Source organism: Aquarana catesbeiana, linkage group LG06, assembly GCF_042186555.1.
Source record: "Aquarana catesbeiana isolate 2022-GZ linkage group LG06, ASM4218655v1, whole genome shotgun sequence".
NCBI lineage: Eukaryota > Metazoa > Chordata > Amphibia > Anura > Ranidae > Aquarana > Aquarana catesbeiana.
Genome location: NC_133329.1, coordinates 67,231,410 through 67,257,244, shown reverse-complemented (window position 1 = coordinate 67,257,244; position 25,835 = coordinate 67,231,410). Strand labels below are relative to the sequence as shown.

The 25,835-nt window shown below is 45.1% G+C and overlaps 1 protein-coding gene across 1 annotated transcript in view; it reads right to left on the bottom strand.

Moving 5' to 3' along the window:
* Window positions 1-21,061, bottom strand: part of LOC141148580 (uncharacterized) — a 36,627-nt gene extending 15,566 nt beyond the window's left edge. The window contains exons 1-2 of the mRNA XM_073636145.1: window positions 20,762-21,061; window positions 16,902-17,240 (exon numbers count right to left, since the gene is read on the bottom strand). Of these exons, the coding sequence (XP_073492246.1) occupies window positions 16,902-17,079 (178 nt within the window). The 5' untranslated portion in view covers window positions 17,080-17,240; window positions 20,762-21,061. The remainder of the gene's footprint in view (window positions 1-16,901; window positions 17,241-20,761) is intronic.
* Window positions 21,062-25,835: the final 4,774 nt, after the last annotated feature.

Genomic DNA, 25,835 nt, shown 5'->3' with positions numbered 1-25,835 from the left:
GTGGTTGTGGGGGTCTGCGGGCGGGGGGCTTATCGGAATCTGGAAGCCCCCTTTAACAAGGGGACCCCCAGATCCCGGCCCTCCCCCCTGTGTGAAATGGTAAGCCTACCATTTCACAAAAAACTGTCAAAAATGTTAAAAATGACAAGAGACAGTTTTTGACATCTTTTTCTTCATCTTTTTCTCTTCATCTTCTTGTCTTCATCTTCTTTTCGGGCCACTCCGCATCCATGATGGCATGGAGGGAGGCTCCCGCTGTGTGACGCTTCTCCTCCCCGTGACGTCAGAGAGGGGCGGGGTCACCCGTTACATAACCCCGCCCGCTTCTGACGTCACGGGGAATGCTACAGGGAAGTCCTCTTCAAGTCCCTGTGCATCAGAGGGGGGAGGGTTCACCGGGTGGCCCCCCCGTTATTTATGAACCGTCAGAAGAGGAGAAGCGTCACACAGTGGGAGCCTCCCTCCATGCCATCATGGATGCGGAGCGGCCCGAAAAGAAGATGAAGAGAAGAAGATGAAGAGAAGAAGAAGAGGAAAAAGATGAAGAAAAAGATGAAGAGAGCAGCGTCACACAGCGGGAGCCTCCCTCCATGCCATCATGGATGCAGAGCGGTCCGAGGAGAAGAAGATAAGAAGACACCGCGGAGGAGATGCCGGACGAGAACACCGGAGGAAGAACCAGAAGAACCAGAAGAAGAAGATGGAGGAAGAAACCGAAGGAAGATAGAAGATAGAAGAAAGAAGAAGCATTTAAATAAAGGAATTATCAAAAACTGTCTCTTGTCATTTTTAACATTTTTGACAGTTTTTTTGTGAAATAGTAGGGGTACTTTTGTACCCTCTTACCATTTCACACAGGGGGAGGGCCAGGATCTGGGGGTCCCCTTGTTAAAGGGGGCTTTCAGATTCCGATAAGCCCCCTACCCGCAGACCCCCACAACCACCGGACAAGGGTTGTGGGGATGAGGCCCTTGTCCCCATCAACATGGGGACAAGGTGTTTTGGGGGGCTACCCCTAAGCACCCTCCCAATGTTGAGGGCATGTGGCCTGGTACGGTTCAGGAGGGGGGGGCGCTCTCTCGTCCCCCCCTCTTTTCCTGTGGCCTACCAGGTTGCCTGCTCGGATAAGGGTTTGGTATGGATTTTTGGGGGGACCCCACGCTGTTTTTTTTTAAATTTTGGCGCGGGGTTCCCCTTAAAATCCATACCAGACTTGAAGGGGCTGGTATAGATTTTAAGGGGGGACCCCACGCCATTTTTTTTTTTTTTATTTTGGTTCGGGATTCCCCTGTGGGGAATTCCCATGCCGTTTTTATCAATGAACTTTTATGTGTATTGTCGGACCGGCAATTCATTAATAGCCACGAGTAGTTTTAAATTACTTTTTTTCCTTTGAAATGTCATTTTGCTGTCAGACTGTTCTAAACACGGGAAACATGCGCCCCTTTACAGGCATACTATAGACACCCCCCCAGGTATGAAATTCAAAGGGATATTACACTTTTATTGTTTCACTTTAAGCATTATTAAATCACTGCTCCCGAAAAAAAGGACGTTTTTAAAACTTTTTTTTTGCATTGATCCATGTCCCCTGGGGTAGGACCCAGGTCCCCAAACACTTTTTATGACAATACCATGCATATAAGCCTTTAAAATTAGCACTTTTGATTTCTCCCATAGACTTTTAAAGGGTGTTCCGCGGCATTCCAATTTGTCGCGAACACCCCAAATTGTTCGCTGTTCGGCGAACTGGCAAACAGCCGATGTTTGAGTCGAACTCATGTTCGACTCGAACATCGGCTTTTCGCCAGTTCGCCAGTTCGCCGAACAGCGAACAATTTGGGGTGTTCGGGGCAAAAGTTGAATACCCTTTAAAAGTCTATGGGAGAAATCAAAAGTGCTAATTTTAAAGGCTTATATACATGGTATTGTCATAAAAAGTGTTTGGGGACCTGGGTCCTGCCCCAGGGGACATGGATCAGTGCAAAAAAAAGTTTTAAAAACTGGCGTTTTTTCGGGAGCAGTGATTTAATAATGCTTAAAGTGAAACAATAAAAGTGTAATATCCCTTTAAATTTTGTACCTGGGGGGTGTCTATAGTATGCCTGTAAAGGGGCGCATGTTTCCCGTGTTTAGACCAGTCTGACAGCAAAATGACATTTCAAAGGAAAAAAAGTCATTTAAAACTACTCGCAGCTATTAATGAATTGCCGGTCCGTCGAATTTGCCGCGAACACCCCAAATTGTTCGCTGTTCGGCGAACTGGCGAACAGCCGATGTTCGAGTCGAACATGAGTTCAACTCGAACTCGAAGCTCATCCCTAGTAAGCAGCTATCACCTAGGGGGAGCACCTGTGTGTGGACACAGCACTTTACCTTTTATTCACTGAAACACATGGATGTTTTTTGGAATATTTATGGACTATTAGTTTGATTATTGCACAACACACTGCAGCACTGAATCGCATGGATTATCTTTTGGAACACTTATTTACCGTTAATTAAACATTGCACAAGCACACTGGGGCACTTTATATTTGAATTTATGGTCAGCTACACACATTCACTGTGATGTTTATTACTGTATATACAGTCAGGTCCATAAATATTGGGACATCGACACAATTCTAATCTTTTTAGCTCTATACACTACCACAATGGATTTGAAATGAAACAAAGAAGATGTGCTTTAACTGCAGACTTTCAGCTTTAATTTGAGGGTATTTACATCCAAATCAGGTGAACGGTGTAGGAATTACAACAGTTTGTATGTGTGCCTCCCAATTTTTAAGGGACCAAAAGTAATGGGACAATTGGCTGCTCAGCTGTTCCATGGCCAGGTGTGTGTTATTTCCTCATTATCCCATTTACAAGGAGCAGATAAAAGGTCCAGAGTTCATTTCAAGTGTGCTATTTGCATTTGGAATCTGTTGCTGTCAACTCTCAATATGAGATCCAAAGAGCTGTCGCTATCAGTGAAGCAAGCCATCATTAGGCTGAAAAAACAAAACAAACCCATCAGAGAGATAGAAAAAACATTAGGTGTGGCCAAATCAACTGTTTGGAACATCCTTAAAAAGAAAGAAGGCACCGGTGAGCTCAGCAACACCAAAAGACCCGGAAGACCACGGAAAACAACTGTGATGGATGACCGAAGAATTCTTTCCCTGGTGAAAAAAACACCCTTCACAACAGTTGGCCAGATCAAGAACCCTCTCCAGGAGGTAGGTATATCTGTGTCAAAGTCAACAATCAAGAGAAGACTTCACCAGAGTGAATACAGAGGGTTCACCACAAGATGTAAACCATTGGTGAGCCTCAAAAACAGGAAGGCCAGATTAGAGTTTGCCAAACAACATCTAAAAAAGCCTTCACCGTTCTGGAACAACATCCTATGGACAGATGAGACCAAGATCAACTTGTACCAGAGTGATGGAAAGAGAAGAGTATGGAGCAGGAAAGGAACTGCTCATGATCCAAAGCATACCACCTCATCAGTGAAGCATGGTGGTGGTAGTGTCATGGTGTGGACATGTATGGCTGCCAATGGAACTGGTTCTCTTGTATTTATTGATGATGTGACTGCTAACAAAATCAGCAGGATGAATTCTGAAGTATTTCGGGCAATATTATCTGCTCATATTCAGCAAAATGCTTCAGAACTCATTGGACAGCGCTTCACAGTGCAGATGGACAATGACCCGATGCATACTGCGAAAGCAACCAAAGAATTTATTAAGGGAAAGAAGTGGAATGTTATGCAATGGCCAAGTCAATCACCTGACCTGAATCCGATTGAGCATGCATTTCACTTGCTGAAGACAAAACTAAAGGGAAAATGCCCCAAGAACAAGCAGGAACTGAAGACAATTGCAGTAGAGGCCTGGCAGAGCATCACCAGGGATGAAACCCAACGTCTGGTGATGTCTATGCATTCCAGACTTCAGGCTGTAATTGACTGCAAAGGATTTGCAACCAAATATTAAAAAGTGAAAGTTTGATGGATGATTATTAATCTGTCCCATTACTTTTGGTCCCTTAAAAAGTGTGAGGCATATATACAAACTGTTGTAATTCCTACACCGTTCACCTGATTCGGATGTAAATACCCTCAAAATAAAGCTGAAAGTCTGCAGGTAAAGCACATCTTGTTCGTTTCATTTCAAATCCATTGTGGTGGTGTATAGAGCCAAAAAGATTAGAATTCTGTCGCTATCCCAATATTTATGGACCTGACTGTATATTAATACACCGCCTGAAGTGTATTAGAAACAGTACACCACGGAATGCACTATAGATATAGTAGGCTACACTAGATGCAGAATATATATATATACTAGACTGTCATATATATATATATATATATATATATATATATATATATATATATATATATATATATATCAAATACACTGCCACTAACTGAATAGCCTGCCTGCTTAATCTAAATCAAGCTCTCTCTCTGTCCACACCAACACTACACAGGGCCGCCGTGTAAGCTGCCTTATATAGTGTGGGGCATGGACTTAGTCCTCCTGAGCCATGATTGGCCAAAGGCACACTGCCTTTGGCCAATTATGGATCTTAGCAGAGGGCGCTAGGATTGGCCAAAGCATGCAGGTCAGGTGCATGCTTTGGCCAATCATCATACAGCAATGCACTGCGATCTTGTAGCATAGTGAATTATGGGGCGTTCCGCGGCGTTCAAATTTGCCGTGAACGCCCCATAATGTTCGCTGTTCTACGAAAGGGCGAACACCCGATGTTCGAGTCGAACCTATGTTTGATCCAAACATCAATTGCATCCCTAGCGGTAACCTGATAACACTGCTTGAGAAAAGACTGCAAAGTGCACAAAGCAACACTGGATTTATGACAGGATCAACAGTTTATTTTCACTTATCTTATTTTTAATATTATTATTTATTCATTTAAGGTATTTATATTGCACCAACAATTTACACAGCACTTTACATATAGTATATTATACATTCACATCAGTCCCTGCCCTCAAGGAGCTTACAATCTAAGGTCCCTAACTCACATTCATACACATATTAGGGCCAATTTAGACAGGATCCAATTTACCTACCAGCCAGTGTTGCCAACTTACTAGATTGGACTTTACTGACATGACACCCAAAATTTACTGGCACAGCCAGGTTTTTACTGGCATTTCCAAAAGTTACAAAATGACAGTTTTAAGTTCAAATGTCAGTATTCTCTCCTGAGTCACAGTGACAGTCTCTCTCCACACTAGATGGTCCCTTCAGTCCACTCCAGTCCCGCCACCGTCTTGCCTTGCTCCCGTCTCGTGTGCAGACCCCACACGAGACTCCGGTTGCCCTGTTTGGCTCCCTTGCACCATGACATCACATGACATACTCAGGCATACCCCCCTCCCCGCTGGTGCCACCCAAAGACGTTGTAGCAGGCACCCAGATGGTCTTGGTTGGCTCCAGACAGGAAGACAAATTTTTACTGACAACCTTTTCCTGTCACTGGCATTTACTGACAGGAGAAAAGTGCCCATTTTTTACTGGCTGCCAGTAAAAATACTGAAGGTTGGCAATACTTCCACCAGCATGTCTTTGGGGTGTGGAAGGAAACTGGATTATCCAGAGGAAACCCACACAGGCACAGGGAGAACATGCAAACTCCAGGCAGGCAGTGACATGGTTGGGATTCGAACCAACAACCCTAGTGCTATTAGGCAGAAGTGCTAACCACTTACCACTGTGTATAAATTCTTATATATTTTTAATAAATCAATATAATTTTAGTAATATTAATTTACAGCATGGATTGTGTAGCAATTGTATATGCTATATTATTTTATTTTAGTTATAAAGCTATATTTTTTTCCAAAAAGTGGAGTCACCCTTTAATAATAGCATATATGGAAAAAAGGTTTGATACAGTAATAACATGTAATTACATGTTATTCCAGTATTGATATACTACCCTTCCCTTCTTTTTCAATAGAAATGGAACAGCACGCCTTCTTGTAACCCCTAAAGAAGGAAATTTACATGTTAAAAAAATCCCTCTTCTGCTTTCCGAAACATGTTGGGTACCTGGGCATACACGCCTCACCAGTCTGACTTCTAGTCTCGATCTGCGGTGTGTTCCAAGTCCAGCTGCTGTTTCACTCCAATCTTAGGTGTTTTACTTCATTGTTTTTAGGTGATTTTTGTATATTTATATTGAATTGTATATAATTTTTGTATCAATAAAGTTGATAGATTTTTTACATAACCTTGGGTGTACCCTATTTGCACTTCTCTCTGTGTCCACAATATCCCTGGGGCCAAACCTTTTTTCCATATATTTTTCCTTTAGGATATGACACAAAGTGTTGGGTTCCCCAATATATCCCTGGTTGGTTTCCACCTATTTTTCTCCTTCCTTTCTTTAATAATAGCATACAATGCCGAGCTGCAGTTTCTTTTTTTTTTTAACAACAAGGTTGGTCTTTATTTGAGAAAATGATATACAGAATGTAGAAAAAAAAACGAAAATAGTGTGACAAGTACACAGTACAGTTATACATCGTACAGATATTATACAGCAGGCGTTATTAGTTCAGCAATTAAGTGTTGTACAGTTTGGTGTTACCAGGCGGGGGGGGGGGGGGGGGACGGACACACGTCAGCATAAGATATAGATAGTCAATGCACAATACATAGGGGGGGGGGAGGGGAGGGGGGGGGGGGGCCAGCACACTCTCCACACACCACAAAGCCTACCCAGCTCCACAGCCTCCAGAGACCCAGTAGGGAGGTCAGATCGGGTCAGTCCAAGGTTGCCAGACTTTGGCGAATTTTTGGGGACAAACTCTACTTATATAAGTTAATTTATAGAGCGGTATAACCGCATTTATTGAGTTTTCCCAGGTTCTTATTGTAGGTGGACGACTAGACGTCCATTTCAACAGAATCACTTTTTTTGCATAGAATAAGAGTAGGGCCAGTAGTATCTTGGTGTAGCGAGGTCTCTGTTCGTCATCTTGGATACCCAACAGGGCCAATTCTGGCGACAGGGGGATTTCCAACTGTAGTCTGACCCGTATAAATTCCTCTATAGCAGCCCAATATCCGGAGAGTCGAGGACAGCTCCAGAACATGTGGATGTAGTCACTATCCAGCGACTGGCACCTCGGGCAATTCGGGGATTTCAACGGAAACGCTCTGTGCAGCCTCTGAGGGGTGAAGTACACCCTATGCAAAAACTTGGTCTGGATTAGTTTATCCCTAGAGGAGATCAATACCTGGAGACCATCATCAAAACACTCTTCCCAAGCTTCCCTGTCTAGGTTTGGAATATCTGTCTTCCACTTAACCCACAAGGCTTCCATCTTAGGTGAGCCTTTCTGAAGTATTGTAAAGTAAAGCGTAGACAAGGGTTTTTGCAAGGCCTCTTGTGCCAGCAGCTCCTCAACCGCATCTGCCTGAATAATCGGCGGGGTCGGAAACTGTGCTTGGAAGGCATGTCGCAGCTGATAGTAGCGAAAAAACATCCATCCCGGGAGATTATGCCTAGTCGCTAGTGTGCGGAATGTTATAAGGGTTCCTGACATTACAATATCTTTTAAAACCCTGATACCATATCTGGCCCAGACCTGCGGATCCGGAATGGTCCGAAAATGCGGGAGGGTGGAGTTCCCCCACAACGGGCAGAATGGAGACCACTGGCTGGCAGCCAAGAACCTTTTCCTAGCCCTTCCCCAGACTCTTATAGTAGTTTCTGTGGGCACAGGCAGGGAGGGGTACGACAACGTCCCGCGGTAAGCCAGGTTGCTTAGTTCAGTAAGGGATCCCACGATAGCCGCCTCAAGACACACCGCTGCGTTAGCTCTAGATTGTTCGAACCACCACCTCACCGTGACCAGGACAGCCGCCCAGTAGTACACCGTCAGGTTAGGTAAAGCTAGGCCACCGAAACTCACGGGGAGCTGCAAAGTAGTACGAGCTATACGTGGAGACGATCCCCTCCATAGGAAGGATCCAATACACTTATCCAAATTTTTAAAGAAATTTTGGGGTATCCACGTCGGGCAGTTTCGGAACACATAATTGAGTTTGGGCAGGTATATCATTTTCAAGACATTAATCCTTCCAAGGAGATTTAGGGGTAGATTAGCCCATCGGGAACAGTGTTCTTTCAGTTGCGCAATTATTGGAAAAAGATTTAGGCGTTGATATGCTTGAGGTTCTCTAGCAATCTTTATACCTAGGTACGTAAATTCTTCTACCCATCTCAATGCTGTCTGAGGAGCCAGCTCTTTTGCCCGCCCATCTAAAGGGAAAAGGACTGATTTGGACCAGTTTATACGTATCCCTGAGAACTGCCCAAACTCGTCAAAGGCCTCCAGAGCAGCCTCCAATGAGGGACCAGCATCCTGCAGGTAAAGCAGGGTATCGTCAGCATACAATGATATTTTCTCCTCCAGAGGGCCAATCCTGAGTCCCACTATACGGCTGGATTCCCGGACCAAAATCGCCAGGGGCTCCAGGGCAAGTGCAAACAAGCTGGGGGAAAGGGGACAGCCCTGCCGAGTGCCCCTCTGGAGGAGAAAGAAATCCGAGAGGGTATCATTTACTCGAATTCTTGCCCTAGGACCCCTATACAGAACCCAGAGCCAATGCATGAAGCAAGGGCCTATTCCAAACTTCCGCATGACCGCCCATAAGTACTCCCATTCAACAGAGTCAAAAGCCTTTTCTGCGTCCAGAGAGGCTATGACTCTGGTTCCTCTGTTGTCATGGGCGGCAGCTAGATTCAAAAATAAGCGACGGATGTTTATGTCGGTACCCTTGCCCGGCATAAAACCAGTCTGATCCACCTGCACCAGGTCCTCCATCACCTTACCAATTCTAATGGCCAATATTTTGGCCAGTAATTTAGCATCTGCATTAATGAGAGAAATAGGCCGGTAGGAGGCGCAGTCCTCCGGGTCCTTGCCAGGCTTGGGCACCAAAACAACAATCGCCTCGGATAACGAATCCGGGATGGATCCCAGTTCCGCCGACCGCAGCAGTAGCGAGGTAAGTCTTGGTGCCAAGAGTTCCTGGTATGTGGCATAGAATTCTATAGGGATACCGTCTGGTCCAGGGGATTTCCCAGACTGCATGGCGCCCAATGCCTCCTGCACTTCCTCTAATGAAATGTCCTTATCTAGCTCCTCCCATTTCTCCTCCGTCAGGGAGGGGAAGGGGATCCTCTCCAGATACCGGAGTAGCTCCTCACCACTAAATCCCGCTCTAGCTGAGTATAAGTTCTGATAGAACTCAAGGAACCTTGCATTGATGTCCTCCGGGGTCGTCAATAGCCGACCATCCAGCGCCCTCACCCGGCCAATATGGGTGACACCATTCCTCCCCTTTGCTAACCAAGCCAATAGTCTCCCGTTCCTGTCCCCGAATTCGAATACTGTCTGTGCACTATCAAGCATAGATTTCCGAGTTAGCTCGACTCTTAGAAGGGACAGTTCCCTCAGAGAGTCTTGCCAGGGCACATAGTGGTTCTGATCAGGGTTTTGTATATACTCCTCCTCTTTCAACTTCGTCCGCACCTCCAGATCCCTCAGAGACTGCACAGAATCGCGCTTCTTGGCTGCAATGCGGGTCATATACTCCCCCCTAAGCCAGGCCTTAAAAGCATCCCATTGTACTAGAGGCCCGGTGGAACCTTCATTGTGTAGCCAAAAATTGCATAGGGCCTCTGGGAGCTCTTCCTGAATATCGGGGTCCATAATCCAGTATTTAGACAGCCTCCACACTCTTTCACCCACCACATGAGAGAGTCGGATAGTAACCGATACCGGAGCATGGTCCGAGATACCTCTAGAAAGGATCTCCGAGGATTCAATCCTCCGAAGTAACGTAGAGGAGGCAAAAGCCAAATCAATGCGGGACATGGTCCGGTATGTGGTAGATAAGCATGTGAATGCCCTATCCGAAGGGTGGTAGTGGCGCCAAACATCCGTCATGTGGAAGGCGGAGGCCCAATGAGAGAGTCCATGCTGGGGAGGACCGGAAGCATGGAGTCTGTCAACGTCTCTGGAAGGGGCCAGATTGAAGTCGCCCATAAATAACACATTTTCGACATTATATAATACAACCTTTTGCATAAGTTCATGGAGGATAGCGACATCTGCCGGTGGTGGTAAGTACAGCCCCACTATTACAAAAGGGATTTCAGAGATTAAGGCATGTAATAGAATGTATCTGCCCCCTGGGTCTAACTTCACCTCAACAATCTGAAATGGGAGGGATCTATGTACTAGGATACTAATGCCTCTCGCGTAATTAGAGTATGGTGCATGGTAGTGCGCGCCCACCCAGGCCTTCTTTAGACTTAAAATGCGAGAGCCGACAAGATGTGTCTCCTGGAGTATACACACTTGTGGGCGGAGTCTCCGCAGGTAAGCAAGTACCAGGGAGCGCTTAACTGCCGAGTTGAGGCCTCTCACATTCCAAGAAACCACCAAACACTTAGCCATGGGATAGGCGCGTCAATAAAAATATAAATGGTATAATGTTAGATGTATACAGGAAAGATAATTTCAGGGGAAAACCTGTCTCTTCCAAGCCACACCGAGGATCCGTAACACACAGAACCTCAAAAAAATCGAGTTCCATGCGATAGGGATGTGCCCACACACATCTATCTATACAGACCAACCGTGATTTTCGTTTACATTTTTGCAGACAAAAATAATAGGTTAAAACAATAAAACAAAAAAATAACATGGGTGCCCAACCATTAGCATCCCAAAACACCCCCCCCCCACCCCACGCACCTCGGAAACAGGAGTTGCGCTTGGATCCCCAAACACCCATAATACTGAGTTTGTAAACCTAAGTCAGGGTTGCGAGCTTGGATATAGACCTCACATATCCCCTGGACCAGGGACGTATGTGGGAGTAGTAAGTTCCTTTTAGAGCCATTGGAGTGATCGAAAAAGGGGAAAAATAATAAAAGAAGGGACCAAAAAACAGAAATAAAACAGAAATAAAAGTAACCAGGCATATTTAGGTAGAGAAATTGCAGCATTCACCTGCCTAAAACAGGGGCACATTCTTAGAGTTCGTTACCATAAGTTGCATCGTCTCCAGAGAAACCAGGGAGATCACCAGTATAGTCTTAATCGAAAGTAACTCACTGTCGAAGCTGACGGTCAGTGTATGGGTACTTCCTTCGCCTCTGTCTTTGTGTTTCAATGCTGTAGTCCGGGAATAGTAGGAGTTTGGTATTCTGGAAGGGTAAATCTCCCGCAGCACGAGACGCCCTGAGCAACTCGTCTCGGTCTCGAAAGTTCAATAGCCTGAGGATGAAGGTTCTTGGAGGGGCTCCCTCAGGACCAGGTCTCGGCGGTACACGGTGGGCTCTTTCGACCGCAAAATAAGGGGAGAGCTGAGCTGCCGGTAGCAGGGAGCGTAGCAGCTCCTCCGTGAACTGCGACGGGGAACGGCCCTCTACTCCCTCCGGGAGGCCGGCGATCCTCAAATTGTTCCGGCGGTTCCGGTTCTCGGCATCTTCTGCACGGTATTCGAGCGCCTTGACCTTAGTTTGCAAAATGCAAATAGAAGTAGCATGGTCGTTAACTGTGTCCTCCACCATTCCAACTCTGTTCTCAGCCTCCGTCACTCTGGCACGGATCTTGTCCAGATCTTGCCTAATCAGGCCGACATCCAACTGCACCTCCTCTATTTTTGAGGCTAAGGTAGATTGGCAGGAGGTAACGGCAGCTTGGCAGGTTGTAATTGCCGCCATGATCTCTGACAATCCCGGAGACGCCGACACTGAGCTCTCCTCGTGGTCTGTCTGCGACGCCATGTTGCTATGGCGCGCAGGGGATCTCATGGAGCCAGAGCCTGAAGCAATCTCTACGGGTAAATCAGGGGGGAACTTCAATTTCTTGCCCCTCTTCTGGTAGCCCGGAGTTCTAGAAGGCATCCAGATATTTTAGGTCTCTTTTTAGCAGGTAAGAATAGATAGAACGGATAATTTACCGGATCACACTCCAGGAGAGCTCAGGAACACGTCCGCTCAGTCTTCCATCCTGGCCACGCCCCGAGCTGCAGTTTCTAAAACAAGCATCAACATGGATACCATCAAAATGAAAGGATTCTCCACTGCAAGCTACTGCTTCCCAGCGCCACTCATACCTCATGTACAGGAAGCAAGCTGAGCTGTCCATACTCCCTAATCACAGGTAAAAGAAAAAGTCACCGCACACTGGATGAGTCCCAAGCATCCAAATTTATTGTAGAAACTGTCCACAAACATGGCAATGGCAGTCCCAGCCCTAGGACTGCCCCATCTAATGCATTTTACCCAGTTAGGGCTTAATCATAGAAATGTCAACGATTAAGCCCCGAAACGCATTAGCTGGGGTGGTCCTAGGGCTGGGATTGTCATTTTCCATGTTTGTGTTCCGTTGTTTCTACAATAAATGAGGATGCTTGTGTTTCATCAAGTGTGCGGTGGTTCTTTCTTCTACTCCAAGCAAAATCCTTTCTTGTATTAAGAGAGGTATGGATTGCAGAGAGAGAGAGAGAGATAATTTTGCCCCTGTACAAATCATTAGTAAGACCTCATCTGGAATATGCAGGTCAGTTTTGGGCACCAGTTCTCAAAAAGGATATCGGGGAACTGGAGAAAATGCAGAGAAGGGCAAACAAACTGATAAGAGGCATGGAGGAGCTCAGCTGTGAGGAAAGATTAGAGGAACTGAATTTATTCTCTCTTGAGGAGAGGAGAATAAGAGGAATATTTGGAGGAAAAAAATAATAATAATTAAATTGTAAAAATATAATAAAAAATGAATAAAAATAAAGAACTACTGACACCATCCTGCACATACTACCCACCACCGTACACTCCGCACTCCTCACCTGCACATACTACCCACCGCCATACACTTCGCACTCCTCCCCTGCACATACTACCCACCGCCATACACTCCGCACTCCTCCCCTGCACATACTACCCACCTCCATACACTCCGCACTCCTCCCCTGCACATACTACCCACCGCCATACACTCTGCAGCCCTCCCTTGCACATACTACTCACCACCGTACACTCCATACTCCTCTCCTGCACATACTACCCACCATTATACAGTCCATACTCCTCTCCTGCACATACTACCCACCACCATATACTCAGCACTCCTCTCCTGCACATACTACTCACCACCATACACTCCGAACCCAGCTCCTGCACATACTACCCACCACCATACACTCAGCAATCCTCTCCAGCACATACTACCCACTATAGCCGCTCAATTCATGCATTAGCACTTGGCAAATGAGCAAGGAGTGGGGATGTTTGTGGAATACCTCTGCACAGAGATGAACACAAATTTTTTCTTGTTTTTCTCCCTTTCCGGTGTATATGAACTGAGGGAACAGTGGCTTGAGCCTGGACAGAGCGGAAGTATTTTCTACACTTAAAGGCCCTGGCTGGGTTTAAGCCATCCGCCTACACTACTTGCTGATTGGTAATGGCAACTTGGTTGGGTTCTTCAGTTGGACTGCTATAAGCTTTGTATACATTGAGGCGTTTTGGTGATCCGGAGTGGAGTGCCTTTGCTTGATAAATAATTTGGACTTTTAATTTATTTAAAAATAATTTATTTAATTTTTTAGCGCAGTTTAAAATTTATTTTGGACTTTTTGTGTTGTCGCACTGTTTACTGCTGCTTTTTTGATTTATGTACTTTTTCCAGCGCTGCATTTTTATTTTTACTACATACTACCCACTGCTGTATACTCTGTACTGTACATTCCCTATTTAACATTACCACATTCTGCACTATGTAAGTCATCTCAGACTCTATTAAACCACACACCCTTTAGGCCACGCCCAATATGTAAGCGCAATTTAAGCCAAGCTTACAATTCGCCACATTTTTTTTTTATCAATGCCTAGGGCCCACTTTTTATCTGCACACAGGCCCACTGATTTCATAATACGCCCCTGTCTGGAAGAAATATTTTTCCCCACTGGAGTAAATTGGACAATGCTTCATATGGGTTTTTTGCCTTTGGATCAACTGTGGGTATAGGTTTCAATTTATGGTGTTTTTCCATGTATTTTTTTTTCTAAGTTGGCAGATTTCTTGCTGCAAATACTGGTTGACAGGTGGGACATTTTTCCATGCTCTAGCTCAATACCAGGTCACAAGGCCCCCACAATCTTCTTCCTGATCCTTTCAATGGGGTTCATTTACAGAAACTGAACAGTGCAAAATCTGGTGCAGCGGTGTATGGTAGCCAATCAGCTTCTAACTTTAGCTTGTTCAGTTAAGCTTCGACAAAAAAAACTTAAAGCTGATTCGTTCCTACGCAGAGCTGTACCAGATTTTGCACTCTCCAAGTTTAGTGACTCAAACCCAATGTGTGTTAGCAGCATGCATATGATGATACCCTTGTTGTCACCTATCAGCCCTAGTTTACAAAATATTGATGTGGTCATTATAATTTCCATTGGTAAAAACCTATATTACCCCTGGTGAAAACCCCCATGGCTTGATCATTTGCCCCTTCATTTCATAACAGAACTGACCGATGGTGGCTGGTGCTCAAAATTTTTGGGGGGCGCAAACAAACTGAAAAATACTGAAAAAAAAACACATCAATTGCAGCCTCACTGTGCCCATCAAATGCAGTCATTGTGCCCATCAAATGCAGTCATTGTGCCCATCAAATGCAGCCACTGTGCTCATAATAGGCAGCCACTGTGCTCATAATAGGCAGCCACTGTGCCCATCATATGCAGTCACTTGTGCCCATCAAATGCAGCCACTTGTGCCCATCATAGGCAGCCACTTGTGCCCATCATATGCAGCAACTTGTGCCCATCAAATGCCGCCACTTGTGCCCATCAAATGCCGCCCCTTGTGCCCCAAAAAATGCCGCCACTTCTGCCCATCAAATGTAGCCACTGTGACCCCCGCCCGCTGTCTGCCCGGCACTTACCCCCTCTTAGTGGCGGGTCAGGCAGCGAGCTGTGGGACGGCTCCTGTGTCCTCCATGATTCCCCCTCCTCTCTTCTTCGGTCTGCTAGGCGTCATATCAGGGCACGCGCTACCTGATTGGCAGAGAGCCGGTTCAGTGTTAGAAAAGCAAATATTCATTTGTTTTTCTAACACATCTGGGTGGACTGCGAGCGCAATGCTCTGCGCTCCAAGTTCACCTTTTTTGAAGCCTATTAGAGCCTATGGCTCTACACCCCCGCTGCTGGAATTCAGGCGCCCAGCGTCCGAAAAGGGGCCTGGACGCCTGAATAGGCGGTGGCAGCGGCGGCCATGGATAGATTTGTTCTATGCATGAATCTATCCATTAGTCATAGAGGGGGTGGCTGGAGAGAGGGGGCAGCGCCTGTGTGCCCTTAATGGACGGGCCATCCCTAGAACTGAATATAGAATCATTTTAATTACTAAGCTGGTGTGGTGAATGGCCTTTTTTGGGGATTTGCATCATCGCTCATTTAATTTTCTATATTTGGACATATAAGTGAAAATGTAGACAATTATGTCCTTGATGACCCAGTGCACCCATAAATACAGGGTGTCCGAAGACTACTTCACTTGGTCACCGCAGGCCACCTAGAGAGTGGAATTGGGCCTGTACATCCATGGAAGGTTTTATTAGAACCGGCAAGGACATTCAAAAGGCCTATTCATCAAACACAAGACAAGTCAGATTTGTAAAAGTATGCTTCTACCAGCAAATTTGCCTAATCCCCAAGCAGATAAGTTTGCTAAAGAGATCCTGTCACTAGACCACTCATTTCAACAGCAACAACCTTGCCATTAGATGATACTGTATGTGCATTTAACATATTGTATACATGATATTTACCTGCAAAAGCCTCCCTTGTGTAGATCTTGAAAATTCAAGACTGCTGCTGGGAGCCACCATCTTTGATGTCAGCAGCCCTAACAGGCTCTGTCATTCAAGTAAAATATTTCCTTCAATTCTCCCCAAGTTACTGCATAGAAGGCAGAAAAGCTAGGGGAGGGGTAGAGGAGCTGGGCCTACATAGACAATGATTAGACACTCCCAGAAGAGGAGAGGGCTATAACATGCAAGGGGAGGATGCTTAGCGTATAACACACACTTTTTTTCCCCTTAAAATCAGGGGAAAATCGTGGGTGCGTGCTATACCCCAATCCCCGCCGATCCCCCCCCCGCTGTTTGTGAGCGGAGCGAGCCGGCCGCCGATATACATACATAGCCGAGTGTACTCGACTAGGCTCGGCTGGTTCCTCTCACAGTCACACCCAGTCCCGCCCTATGATGGACATAACACAGGGACTGGGCATGACTGTGAGCGGAGCTAGCCGAACCTAGCCGAGTACACTCGGCTATGTATGTATATGGGCGGCGCTCGGCTCCGCTCACAGTCACGCCCAGTCTGGGCGGGACTACGAGAGGAGCCGAGAAAAGCTGAGAAGAGCCGGATCTGTGTATCTCGGCGCCAGCGGCACCATTTTCAAACTGCAGTGACACTGACAAGGCTGCAGATGGACACTGATAAGGCTGCAAATGACACTGGACAAGCATGCCGATGGACACTTGATGGGCATTTAAATGTAAGTTTTTTTCCTTAAAAAGTTTTTTTTCCTTAAAATTCCCTCCTAAACTTGGGGTGCGTGTTATACGCCTGCGCGTGTTATACGCCGATAAATACGGTAATCAAATTTGCTACCAAGTTCAAAGGCACATTGCAAACCAAAAAGACATTGCTTATGGAAACGAAAAAAACACTGCAAGAAAATGTTTTTGTTTATGTGCTTTTACCTGCAGTTTTTTAAGATGGTGACAGGGTCTCTTTAAGGAATCTCCCTAATGTGTGATCTACTTAAATAATACACTCACCCTTTACAATAAGACTTTCAGTTCTTCTCTCGATGGGTCTCTCCAGAGAGGGGTGATTCACCCTACAGATATATTCTGCCCCCTGGTGGACACTCAGTTTGGGGACGATGGTTAGAGTGGCTGTACAGCTGTATGTATTATCATCTCCTTTCCTGGAGGATATTGTATTGCTAACCATATTATCAGTCTCCTCACATATCTTCTGATTGCTTTTTCTCAGCCATGTCACAGTGATATCATCGGGGAAATACTCAGGGATATGACACTGCAGGGTGACCGGTGTGTCATGGAATATGTCGGGTGTCTGTATCTCTTCCACCACAGGGATCCATGGATATTCTACAAAACAAAAAAATGTATCATCATTAGGGTTCAGATTTCATCTCCCACATCTCCAAGAAGCAGTATATATAAACCTTGGCAGCTCGGGAAGTTGACTAGAAGCAATTATCCCATTTTGGTCGACCTCCTAATTCCAACCTACACAAAGTCTTTACAAGTGGTCTGCTTCTGAAATCTGCTTTCAGCTTTGTTTGTATAAAGGCACATATGAACACACATAGATGTATAGTAAGTGCCTATAAATGCAACTATGAATCAAATGTTCAGATGTTAAAACGGATGTGAACCCAATCAGGATGACATTTGGTTTGCTTAAGCACTGTAAGGGGGAGAAAGGGGAAGCGCCACCTCAGTGTAGAGATTAAAACATGCTTTATTAGCGCAGGGATAAAGAACACTAATGCTGCGTACACACGAGTGGTCTTCTCGTCGGACTGAACTCTGACAGTCTTTCCGACAGAGTTCCGACGGAGTTCTGCTGGAACGGACTTGCCTACACACGATCACACAGAAGTCCGATCATTTAGAACATGATGACGTACGACGGGACTAGCAAAAGGAAGTTCAATAGCCAGTAGCCAATAGCTGCCCTTGCATCGTTTTTGGTCCGTCGGACTAGTATATAGATGAATGGTTTTCTTGATAGGGATTGAGTCCGTCGGAAAGATTTGAAACATGTTCTATTTCTAGGTCTGTCAGAATTTTCAAAAGAAAAGGTCAGATGAAGCCCACACATGATCGGAATGTCCGACGGAATGATTCCGTCGGACCTTTTCTGCCGGAAAGTCCGCTCGTGTGTACGCGGCATTACAGGATAAAAAAATTTTCAGGCTCATCAAGACCAAGGGTGATGGGGGTGTCAAGCCTCAGCATCCTTGCGGGTTCCCTGTAATTTCCCAGGCTGTGTGTAGATGCATGGAGGGTCCTCCATTCGCCCTGTCGTCACCAGGAAGCAGGAACCAGAACCAGCATGGAACGCGGCCGGGATGACGTCACCGGAATGGGAGAAGGCAGGGCTGGGCAAGCAGAGAATAGGCTACGCACTCGGAGCTCCAGCTCCTTCTACAGGCCTCTAGAAGGCCTCATCACCCTTGGTCTTGATGAGCCTGAAACATTTTTTTATCCTGTAAGTGTTCTTTATCCCTGTGCTAATAAAGCATGTTTTAATATCTACACTGAGGTGGCGCTTTCCCTTTTCCCCTTCTTGTTATAACACAGAGCTGGCTATACTCTGAGGATAGCTGCCGCCTACCATCTTCTTGTTAGACACACATATATATATATATGCCTGCATCTCCCCTCTTACCCACAGATCTTTTTGGATTATAAAGTATATGGACTTTATTGTTTTTAACCCCCAATCTACCTTCTGATTCAGGCCTCTTTTTGCACTAGTGCATTTCTCCACTGCTAACACTGTTTTAATCTTTATTTTGTGTGGGGTCCCCCTTAAAATTCATACTTGCCTGAAGGACCTGGTATGAATTATAGGGAAACCCCCAAGTCATTCTTTTTTCTAATAACTTTATCCATGGGTCCTTTGCTTACATGGCCGGGGATTCCTGGTAATGTAAGTGAATGGGCCCGGGTGGTAGCACTAGCTGATAAGGACTCGGCAGTGCCTGCATCTTCCGGCATCCCTAACAATCACTGGCAGCAAGAAGCTGTCAGCTATACTAGTGGAAGTAATAATGCTATTATATTCACTTGCTGCCAAATCACATACACGTACCCGACGGACTGCAAGTGGTTAAACCGTAGTTATGGCTGTAGCTGTCAGCCATAACCTCGGTATCAAAATTTTCAGCCAGTGATGCTCTGTAAAGTAAAAGCAATCCTAATGGCATATTAGCTGCTGGATTGCTTATACAGGTGGCGGAAGGGGTCGCCCCCTCCCCCCGCCCTCTGCTGCCTCTCCAGCTTACCCATCCCTGCGGGGAGTCTGGCATCCGATCCAGCGGTAGCGCCTGTATACAATAAAGGTGACTGAAGACTGGATTGTCTCTGATCACCTCCATTGTCCTGGACAGTGGTCTTTAAACTGTGGCCCCTGGGTTGGATGTGGCCCTTTTTTCGTTCTTATCTGGCTCTTGTGGCACTAGTCCACCAACTGACACTAGTGATGGGGCATCATTTCCCCTACTCTTCCCATTGATACCAACAATGGGACACTATTCCTTTGATTAAAACCAATGATGTGGCACTGATGCAAGGGCATTTTCTACTCCCACTGGGCACAGTCTAGCCCCCCTAAAGCCTGAAGTACAGTAAACTGGCCATTTGCTTAGAAAGTTTGGAGACCCGTGGTGTAGGAGACCAGAAGCGACAAGCCTTTTCATCACTTGCGATCACATGAGATCAATGGATTTTTTTTAGTCTTATGCTTTCAAGGCTTTTCGCATCACACATGAGAGGTATCCCTGCGAATATTATAGCCAGAGCAATAATTCTAGCGCTAGACCTCCTTTACAACTCTAAACTGGTAACCTGTAAAAATGTTTAAATTGTTGCCTACGGAGATTTTTAATGTCACCATTCCACGAGCATGCGCAGTTTTAAAGTGTGATATGTTAGTTATCTATTTACTCGGCGTAACATCATCTTTTATAGTCTACCAGAAAATTGGGTTATATATTGTGTTTTTTTGCATTAAAATTCATTAAAGTCTGTTTGTTGTTTGATTTGTTCATTTGTTTGTTCTGTTAGGAATGTTAAATTGGTATCCTGGAGATTATCTGTAATTAGAGAGAGGTATTGTAAAGTAGTAACGTGTATAATCTGCAGATTATGCAATTTGTCTTGTTGATCAGCTGTAATGTTTGTAAGCTTTAATAAATAATGAAGATTAAAAAAAAAAAATTCACTAAAGTCTTTTTTTGTCCAAAAAAGTCGCTTTCGAAAAACCGCTGTGCAAATACCGTGTGACATATGAAATTGTAATAGCCACAATTTTATTCTCTAGGGCCTCTACTTAAAAAATATACAGTACAATGTTTGGGGTTCTAAGTAAATTTCCAGCAAAAAAATGCAGATTTATTCATGTAAACAAAATGTGTCAGAAAAGGCCTGGTCTAGAAGTGGATATACAACGTTCAGCTGATGCAGAACGGGTACAAATTTGAAAGCCCGAACAGCCAAGGTTTGGATCAACCAATGACTTTCCTTTTCCATAGTCTCAAGATGATGGTTACACAATATGACTTTAAAGTCTAGTTAAGAGTTTCAGCGGCAGGCATACTGTATGTATGTATGGTGCCTAATGGTAACCATATCCTGCCTGAGCATCCAGAATTGTGTATATAGGCGCTTTAATCTTTCCTGCCACATCCACCACAGAAGAATTAGGAGCTATTGTTTGTTTGATATATTTATAAAAGGGCTGTAGATTGCTTGTTATCTAATATTACTGCTTATTGACTATACAGGAAGCTCCCTATTATAGAGCACTTGTGATTTTTCAAATGGATTCTAGGTGAAGGGTCTAAATGTTTGATGACAAACCACCTCATGTAGCTCACCTGGGTCTCTGATAGATAGATCCTTATATGCCGGTGTGTCCAGAGATTCATGTTCCCAGCTCACTCGTACTCTGAATTCTGGATCCTTGCGGAGTTCCTCAGGAACTCTCACCTCACTGCAAACACTATAGGTCCCATCAGAATTATCGGTGAATGTCTCTGTGGATGATAAGGTTTGCTGGGGCTCCCCGTATCCACGTGTCCATCTGATTGTGATATTTCTGGGATAAAATTTCTCTAGAGTGACCAAATACTTCAACTCCCTTGAGAGAATTTGACTTTTTGATACTGGCTATAAGAGCTGAGGCTTGGCTGAAAAGTAATAAATACAAACATATAAAGTATGAGTAATTATTAGTGACATGAAGAATGCAAGATTCCTATAACTTTGATTTTGTGCTATAAAAGTAAATCACACAACAAAAAGGCAGTCATTTCATAACTGAATGGAATCTAATGTTGAGTAGAGAACGTTTTCTGAAGCCATTTGAGAACTGAAAAGTGTCTTGCAGTAGCTACAAAATGCTTTTAGCATTACAGAACACATCCAGTTGAATGGCACCACCTACTACTATATATACTATACTGTAGTATATCTACCTGGCAGACACCCTGACTAGTTACAGTATGAGCTAAACTGCCCTGGGTGTGGTTCTAGCAGGGTTCAGTGAACTCCAGAGAGGTTCGGATGCCAAACCTGAATCCTATTGAAATCAATGGGGGCTGTCTTTCAAATGAAACAATTCTATTTTCTCTGCTAATAGGCAAGGGGGTGTCAACAATAGCATAGAACCTACCCTGGGGACTTATACCAATACAAAAAAAAGGTTCCCCCAGGAAATCCATGCTGAACCCTTAATCACGCAGATTGGTTGGCTGGGAAAGGGGGTGGACAAGTGTGCAGCACCCTTAATGAACCATACCAGGTCACATGCCCCGAACACTGCGGGCTGCGTTGCCAGGGGGAACTTCTTCCCCACCAAAGCAACTTGTCCCCATGTCGATGAGGACAAAGGCCTCCTTCCCACAACACTTGCCCAGTGGTTGTGGGGGTCTGCGGGTAGGGGCTTATTGGAATCTGGAAGACCCCATTAATAATAAGTGGCCCCCAGATACCGTCCCTTCACGTGAATGAGTATGGGGTACATAGTACCCCATGATAAAGGAAGTTCCAGCAACCTACCTCCCAGTAGTTGCCTACTCACGAGAGTTGGAGAGCCTCAACCTGAACATTGCCTACAGCCAAATCTATCTACACCAGGGATATGCAATTAGCGGACCTCCAGCTGTTTCAAAACAAGTCCCATCATGCCTCTGCCTCTGGGTGTCATGCGTATGGCTGTCAGAGTCTTGCTATGCCTCATGGAACTTGTAGCTCTGCAACAGCTGGAGGTCCGCTAATTGCATATCCCTGATCTACATGATCAGGAGCTTTGGTGAAGACAGGGTGGCGCCTTAGACTCTGCACCTTGGTCTTTCTAAGGGCTTCCACTTCTGCTGTCATGCAGGCACACTGGGTTCTTTAGACTTGTGCTTTTGGGCTTTTTTACACTCGCGGTGCTCTTCAGAGATAATTTGACAGGTGGTGAGGAGGCACTCCTCACTGCCTAATTTACCACTATAATGTTTTGCTACAATGCCACAATTGCGTGCCATGCACACGGTTTTGGCGCAGCCCCATTGAACTCAAAGGGCAAGTTTGACAAGCAGTGCCACTTTTCACACTCTGCAGCCCAAATTAAAAATGTCGGAGCCACAAAGCGAAGTACAGCACAAAAACAGCCCTCTCTGGCTGTTATTTCACAGTTGGGATGGACGGCCAGGTGAGGGTAAAACCATGGATGATCCGCCCAATTTTAAAGCCGCCCACCTAAAAGAGATCTTCAAGTATATCCAGCCCATCCCAGACTCCTCATCGCCACCTGTGTCTGCTCCGTGGTCATGCGTACCCCATGTGATGGCAATGTTTACCCTCACGGTGATGCACAAGCGCTCTGTGTCATCTGGGATGCAGTGGCTTCACAGACACAGTCACTGCTCCTAATATGACATTATGCTGAGAGCCATCCCTACTGAAAGAACATAGTGATTACTGCTAGCGGCTATAGCCACTTGCAAAAACTGCATGCTAAAAATTTAACATGCTGGCTGTACCCAGGTCAATTAATGGATCAACTTGGATACAATCAGCCTACCCATAGATGGATTGAATCTCAGTCGGTCCCTGCTGAGCTAGCTGAGATTCGAACCAGCTATGGCCCGCTTAAATCTCTCCTTCAGTACACTAAATGTAATTCCTGACTTTACTCCAATAAAAAGGACAGGGCATTGGTGATTGAATGTTAATTTTCTTGTTTTAAAACTATTACACCATTAATGTCCAGCAGTGTACAAAAGCCATGGATGTATTAATAGGCATGCCTCACCACAAATTGCTCTGCAGTCAAATGTTTTCTCTTTCTTCTCTTTTCCACAGCTATATCTACAGGTGAAGATCATATCTTTGTGTTTAAACACACTGGGTCTGAACTTTAGTGAAGAAGTGTAGGTAGTTCCCACTCTGCATGATATGACCCCATACTGTGTGTCCATCAGTCTCTCCTCTTCTTCATTATCTCCTCCATGGGACTCTGGGATCTCATAGACTTGTCCTCTTCTCTTCTCTAGCCAAGTCACACTCGTGTTCTCTGGGCAATTGGCAGCTTTGCAGTATAGAAATGTTTCTTCTCCAGCTATCAGCTTGGTAGGACCTTCAATGTCCAATAATGTGAAATTTTCCATATCTGAAAATTCATTGATTACAAATGCTCTCAGTTAATATCTCCAATACGTGAACACATCAGCTCTTATCATGCTTTCATGCTTTACAATTGTGCCCAAAATTACACATCATAACATGCAAGGCTGTGTTAGCACATGTAAGATGACTTACACATCAGGGACCAATTATTGTTATTATAAGTAAACTTGGCCATCACCTAGTCATGTCTGCCCCACATCTTCCCCCCATCTCCATTCAGCATGATATGTTCTAATGTTGAAAATGTCATTCTTTTTATGCACCATTTTTCAAAAATTCTCAAACAAACTGCAATGAAATATATGTAGCACACTCCTAGATAGGTGCTAGGTTGGGTAAATGTAATTCTTGGCTCACTGTAGTCAATTGAGCTGTGTGTGATTATTCTGGTCTTCTCTGGGTTTCACTGGCTGCAGGGTTGACTGCTTTCCCTTGTCTGAAAGAAAACATTCTGGAAGACAGGGGGCTGGGAGAGTCAAATCAGCAGCTGCATATTTATGCAGCCCTGGCCAATCTTTGGGGAGATGTGCCCAGATGGTGGCTGGGAGTGTGTATAAATAAACTTGGGCCTGGAGCTGAAAAGTATTTTCCTACGAGGAGGAGATCCAGTTTAGGGTCTACCCCTACACATTTACCAACAAAATAGCCAAAAATGGGCCTTTGTTTTTTATTTACTTTTGCTATTTTTTGTGGATGAGTAGGGGTACTTTGTACCTTATACTCATTCACATGGGGGGGGCAGGATCTGGGGACCCCCTAGTTAAAGGGGGATTCTAAATTCCAATAAGTCTCCCCCCGTACTCCCACAGCCACCAGACCAGGGTTGTGGGGAGCACCCCTCGTCTTAAAGGCATGTGGCCTGGTATGGTTCATTGGGGGGGCTGCATGCTTGTCCACCATTTTTTCCTGGCCAGCCAGGCTGCATGCTCAGAATAAGGGTCTGGTATGAATTTCCTGGAGGACCTCATACTTTTTTTTGTTTTTTGAGTGAAGTACCCCATTAAAATCCATTTGATACACAAAGGTTCTGGTATGCGTTTTGGAGGGGGAGGACTGTACACATTTTTTCTAAATTCTCGCTGTAGGATGTGCTACAGCAATGGTGACATTTGTAAAGAAAAAAATGATACAGTTTATATTGCCGGCAAATTATATTCACGGCAGAGCAGAGAGCAGAAGGCAGGACATAGGGAGACCGAGAGTGACAGTACTCTTTCCAGATTAACTAGCAGGTGATCGGTTGTTAGGACACAGAACGGTCCTAGAAACTTGTTACTATGCAAAGTTAACTTCAACAGCTCCCGCCCTCCATCCAGTGCTACTGTTCCTCTTGGTCTCGGTATGTCCTGCCTCCCGCTCTCTGCTCTGTGTACCTGTGTAAGATAGTAGAGTGAGGGGGCAGAGGTCCTGGCTCTGAAGGATAGGAGAGTGGGGGGATCACAAACATGTGATTTGGACCTCTGCTGGAAGATAATTTTACTCATTGGACCTCCGAGAATATTAATTCAATACCCCTGCCCTGTGTTGTTGGTGTGAATTGGACTGGGCTTGTGTGACTGGCTGCCTCTGTACTATACTGGGGGACCTGGGTACATTCTCAGTGGCCCCTACAGGGGTAAGTGCTACAAATGTAATATATTGCAGCTTACCAATTATTGGTGGCTGCATTTGTTTTTTCCCCTCTGTTTCCACCTGGTCATCTGGCCAGTAATACACCTCCTATTTTAGAGCGCCCCCAATCTGGATGAAGGAGCACAGGGGGCACCTTAGGATGGCAATATTGTCAGTCTGGGGGAAGGGGAGAATTTTATGCACTAGCAGATTGATATACTAACAAACTAAAAAAGAAAACGAATCCAGGAATCACATCTAAGAACTGGTAAGCTGCAATATAAGAAATGTTTGCTTTTGGGTTTAATATTGGTTTATTGAGTGGTTCAAGTTGTAGATTAAAGATCAATTTGCGGAAAAAAAGTGTATAGGTGCTGCAACCTTCCCACATAAAAGCTCAGCCCGGTGCTCAGACCTTGAGGCTGCTGACACCTCCAACGTACCAGAATAAGGAAAGGGATGGTCGGCTCTCAGGATGACATCCAAAATAGTATTCCTTTATTAAATACATGTAGAAAGCTGTAGAACATATTACGCGTTTCGGACGTTAGTCCTTAGTCATTGCACTAATGACTAAGGCATGACTAAGGACTAATGTCCGAAACGCGTAGGATGTTTTACAGCTCTGTACATGTATTTAATAAAGGAATACTATTTTGGATG